The following is a 4,201-nucleotide window of genomic DNA, read 5'->3' as shown; positions in this document are numbered from 1 at the left end:
GGACCAAGCCATAGTTATCCCCCGATTCCCTGTGAAAATCCACCTTTTCCGACCATGTTCGGATTCACGAAACAATGAGTTGCTCCGGAATCGAACAGAACATGTGTTGCCACACCACCCATGACCAAGGTCCCTACACAATCACCTAGATTGCTAAGCTATCCACGCAACCCTCAGGATTTTCACACAGAAAATTTACTAAGGTAACTGATAGGACTTACCAGTGATTGGACGTGAAGAACTCGGATCCTCCACGGTCTCCTCAGCCACAACATAGATCCGCGTCATCATGGCCTGCCTCTTTGCCGGAGGCGCTGATCCTTCACTCGGTCTTTTCCCAGTGTGCTGCGCGACTTGCATCAGTTCTGGGCATCTCGGGTTAATGTGCCCAGTCTCACTGCAATGGAAACAAACCCTCTCATCTGATTTGTTCCCTGGGTACTTTCTGCGTTTATCCTCTTCCGGATAATCCTTCACCTTGTGCTCCATGCTTCCGCACCGAAGACAAGCACCAGACGCGCTGCCAGCTCGCACGTTTTTCCTTCCTATTGGTTGAACCAGCGTTACGATCCGCGGGTGGTTTGCCAGACGGTCCATCCTTTTTCGGCCCAGCCGCAGCAGCGTTACCAAGTAACTTAGCTTCTTGTACTGCTCCGGGCAGCGGATTGACTCGAAGTTCCTCTCCAGACGGTCGATCCAATCATCAGCCTCAATCGGCTTAGTTCCTCCCTGAAAGAATTTCGTACCCAACTTCTGCAAGTGGTCCATCACCTTCAGATAAGATGGGACCCTTACACCGGCAATTCCCTCATCCGCTTCAGCAGGCGGATTCACTTGCACGACAAGCGGTGGTGCTATTGGGGCAGCCACAACAGCCGGCAAATAGTGCTAACACCTGGGTTAACAAACCAAACACCGCTTCCAATCCAACAGGGGTAGCAGCAACGTTTAGAACAGCTCCAGCCACAGCAGCCGCAGCCGCATTCTCGCCATTCCCAGAAATGCCCGCATTTCGATCAACCTGATCCTGATTTCTACCCTCGGCGTTCCTAGCCGCCGAGTTGTCACCCACAGCATGCTGTCTTCGATCACCTCTTGCCATCTCCAAAGGTTTAGATACTCTATTAAGTTAGCCGACAAACTAACTTAACACCATAGACAATCATTATCAGCCTTACTGCGGGACTTCGGCATTGGAAGGATGGTTTAGCCACTAACCCACTTATGCTAAACTGGTCCTAGAACCGACCGCTCTCTGATACGAACTTGTAGCACCCTAACCCGGAATTTACTTTTTAACTTATACTTAGTCAAATTTCGATCCGGATTTTTACTTAGTATTTTTCACATTTGGTTCGTTTAGACAGTTTTAGCCATGCATAAGTAGATTAAAAACAGAATACTTGAATTAAATCGAGGTTCTCAGTACCATGATTGTTTGCATATAAGCTATTACATTGACTAAGACCTTACCTACCCGATCCTACCATCCATCCCTTTCCAGCCTTAGTCCGCGCGCGCTGATCAGACATTATATTTACCTGCATCCACAAAAGGAGGCATAAGCAAACAGAACTGCTTAGTGAGAGCGGTCATCCCGTCTCACCGAGCCAAAGTACAATCGCATCAAACAAAGATCGAGCCCAATGCTCATCAGAACAGAAACCTACACGCGCATGACCATACACCCTTACCCGGCCGATCATCCAGCAACCAGACAAGCCTCGGCGAGCATCACAGCCGCGAGCGCCTTGCCTGATCTAGATTGCAGGTAAGGTGGATCGATCATCACGGCATAGCCAGCAGAAATGTTATGACAAGCATAGAATATACACGCAACCGACTAGAATCTAAGCAAGAATACGACTAAACTAGGTCACGGTCATGCACTCACCTCAGCTTTTATCGGAAAGATTTGGTCAAGACAGAAATCTCGATCGCTCAGACTCGTTCCCATGATCGCTCGGCAGAATCCAGATCACGCTCGACAGAATTGCAATCTCTCTCGGCTAGAATCCGGCAACTCTCGGTCAAACAGACTTTCTCTTGACTAACTTCTCTTAAAACTGTTTCTCTTAATCTTTCTGAGTTCTTTGGTCGCGTGAAGAAGAGAAAAATGAGCCAGAAGCCTTTATTATATAGGCGCTCACACGATTTCCCGCAGAAAACCGCCCAAAAACCGCTCCCGCACCCATCTGCGCACTCTCTCGGCAATAACCGCTCCCACGCCTGTTTTTGCCCGACTAATAAACGTCCCACGTAAACACTTGCTCGGCTAAATCCATAACCGTTCCCGCACTTTTGCCTTAGCGCATTTTACCCGATAACCGCTCCCGCGCACACCCGTTTCCGACAAAGGCTGTCTGCTCCCAACCAACCTTGTCCGAATTCTGACCGAGTCCCGAAAAACTCGGCTTGTCAGAATTTCCAGCCAATTTTCCCAAAAATCACGGCTAGCTGATTTTAGCTCGGCAAAACTCGATTTAGCTATGCAAAAGCTGGACTTAACTTGGATTCACCCGACTAAACCCATTTTGCTCCGATCAAACTAATTTTCCTTACTTCCTCAGTTAACCCCCTGGTTTTTTCCCATTTCTGCTCTACATAAACCATAACTCCCTTACCAATTTTCCCACTTGGTAAGGTTTTTCCCGAACACGGGTGCTACAGTAATCCTACGTGTGATATTATGTCAAATTATGAAATATATGCAATTATGTCGATAGGAAGAGAGAGAAAAAATATATTTTCTCCCCAATACAACTTTCCATACAACTGCTTCGCTTCCCCAATACAATAGTGACTCTCAATTTCTCTCAAAGAATCGATTTGTTATCAGAAACTTAGCAAGCGTCATTCATGAAACGATTCAGTGAGTATTCTACATGATTCTCTTCTTTTATCAGTAAATCCCTTGGAAAATAACCCTAGATTGCATACAAGAAGATGGCTGATCTTGGTTTCACTGGTGACCAGCTCGGCGGCGACTCTAGCATCAGGATGGACACTGGCATCGGTCATCTATCTCTCTCTCTCTCTCTCTCTCTCTCACTCTCTCCAAGTCAGATCTACATATGTGTTTTTTTTATCGGTGGGGTTGGCTTCTCCACGGCGGCTCCTCGTGTCAATTGGTGGTGGTAGAAGAGCTTAAGGGTTTCTCTGAACTTGACTACTTTGGGGCCTATAGGCTCCGATTCCGGCAGTTCACGGTATGGTTGGCTAAATAATATATTCATATCTTATCATGTTTAGGGTGCATTTTTAGTCCAAGAATAGAGTCTCATGCATGTATATTAGATAGATTCATTGTGTTCTATCTTTGTTTTAGAGTTTTAGGACTTTGCATTAGGTCCAAGTGAATCATGCATGTTTGGACTGTCTATTAGGTGCTTTTGGAGGTTACTTGGAGTGGAAGAGGTGATCCAGGTGAAGAATGGTGACTGAATAAGCAAAAAAAAGGGTGAAAATGTGATTTTGGGGTCCATCGGCATTTCCATGTACCGCAAGAAAGATTTTTACCGGCTAAAAATCCTTCTCGGGAAGTTTCTATCGGCCAAAACCGTGTTCCAGAATGCTCAGCATCGCAAGAACTTCATACCGCGTGAAAAAAGTTTTCTCGGCTAAAAACATGTACCACGGTATGTGAGTCTCGGCCAAAACGTGTACCGTGGTACATGTTTCTCGGCCAAAACTCTCCTGTGTCGATGCGCTCTAAAGATCGTGTTACCGTAAGGTCTTCCCATCAGATTTGGCTTCCGTGGTCTTCAGCAAAAATCAAGATAATTGAGTCAGGGCTTCAGAACAGTTAGAATCAATGGATTTGGAGCTGTGAACTGGGAGATTGTGATTCAAGATGAAGGAGATCCAAAGTTCAGGCTAAGGAGGATCCCAAGGACTCTTATTTCAAGAGATCCTGCCTCTTCTTCTAAATCCTAATTCTACCAAGAGTCTAGCTAAAATACTTTAAACAAATGTGCTTGATGGGAGGCAATCCATTTGGTATGATGTTCTTTTCTTTTTATTTCTTTTCCATATGATCTTTTCTTTTTATGCATTTCAGGCTTTCATAAAACCCAGAAAAACCAAAAACATTAAAAAACCAGAAAAATACAAAAAAAATAGGAGGAAGAAACCGGAAACCGGAAAGAAGCAGGTGAAACCGGAGCCATTTGCTGCGGCCGCGATCACCTCAGCTGTGGCT

The 4,201-nt window shown here is 45.7% G+C and overlaps 1 protein-coding gene across 1 annotated transcript in view; it reads right to left on the bottom strand.

The window, feature by feature from the left end:
- LOC112084334 overlaps positions 1 to 1,102 on the bottom strand; it is a 2,297-nt gene extending 1,195 nt beyond the window's left edge. Inside the window, exons 1-2 of the mRNA XM_024153451.1 lie at positions 910 to 1,102; positions 222 to 854 (exon numbers count right to left, since the gene is read on the bottom strand). Of these exons, the coding sequence (XP_024009219.1) occupies positions 222 to 854; positions 910 to 1,102 (826 nt within the window). The remainder of the gene's footprint in view (positions 1 to 221; positions 855 to 909) is intronic.
- Between the last annotated feature and the right edge of the window lie 3,099 nt (positions 1,103 to 4,201).

The sequence above is a fragment of the Eutrema salsugineum genome, unplaced genomic scaffold, assembly GCF_000478725.1.
Source record: "Eutrema salsugineum unplaced genomic scaffold, Eutsalg1_0 scaffold_46, whole genome shotgun sequence".
NCBI classification, from domain to species: domain Eukaryota; kingdom Viridiplantae; phylum Streptophyta; class Magnoliopsida; order Brassicales; family Brassicaceae; genus Eutrema; species Eutrema salsugineum.
This window is presented reverse-complemented; position numbering and strand designations above follow the sequence as displayed.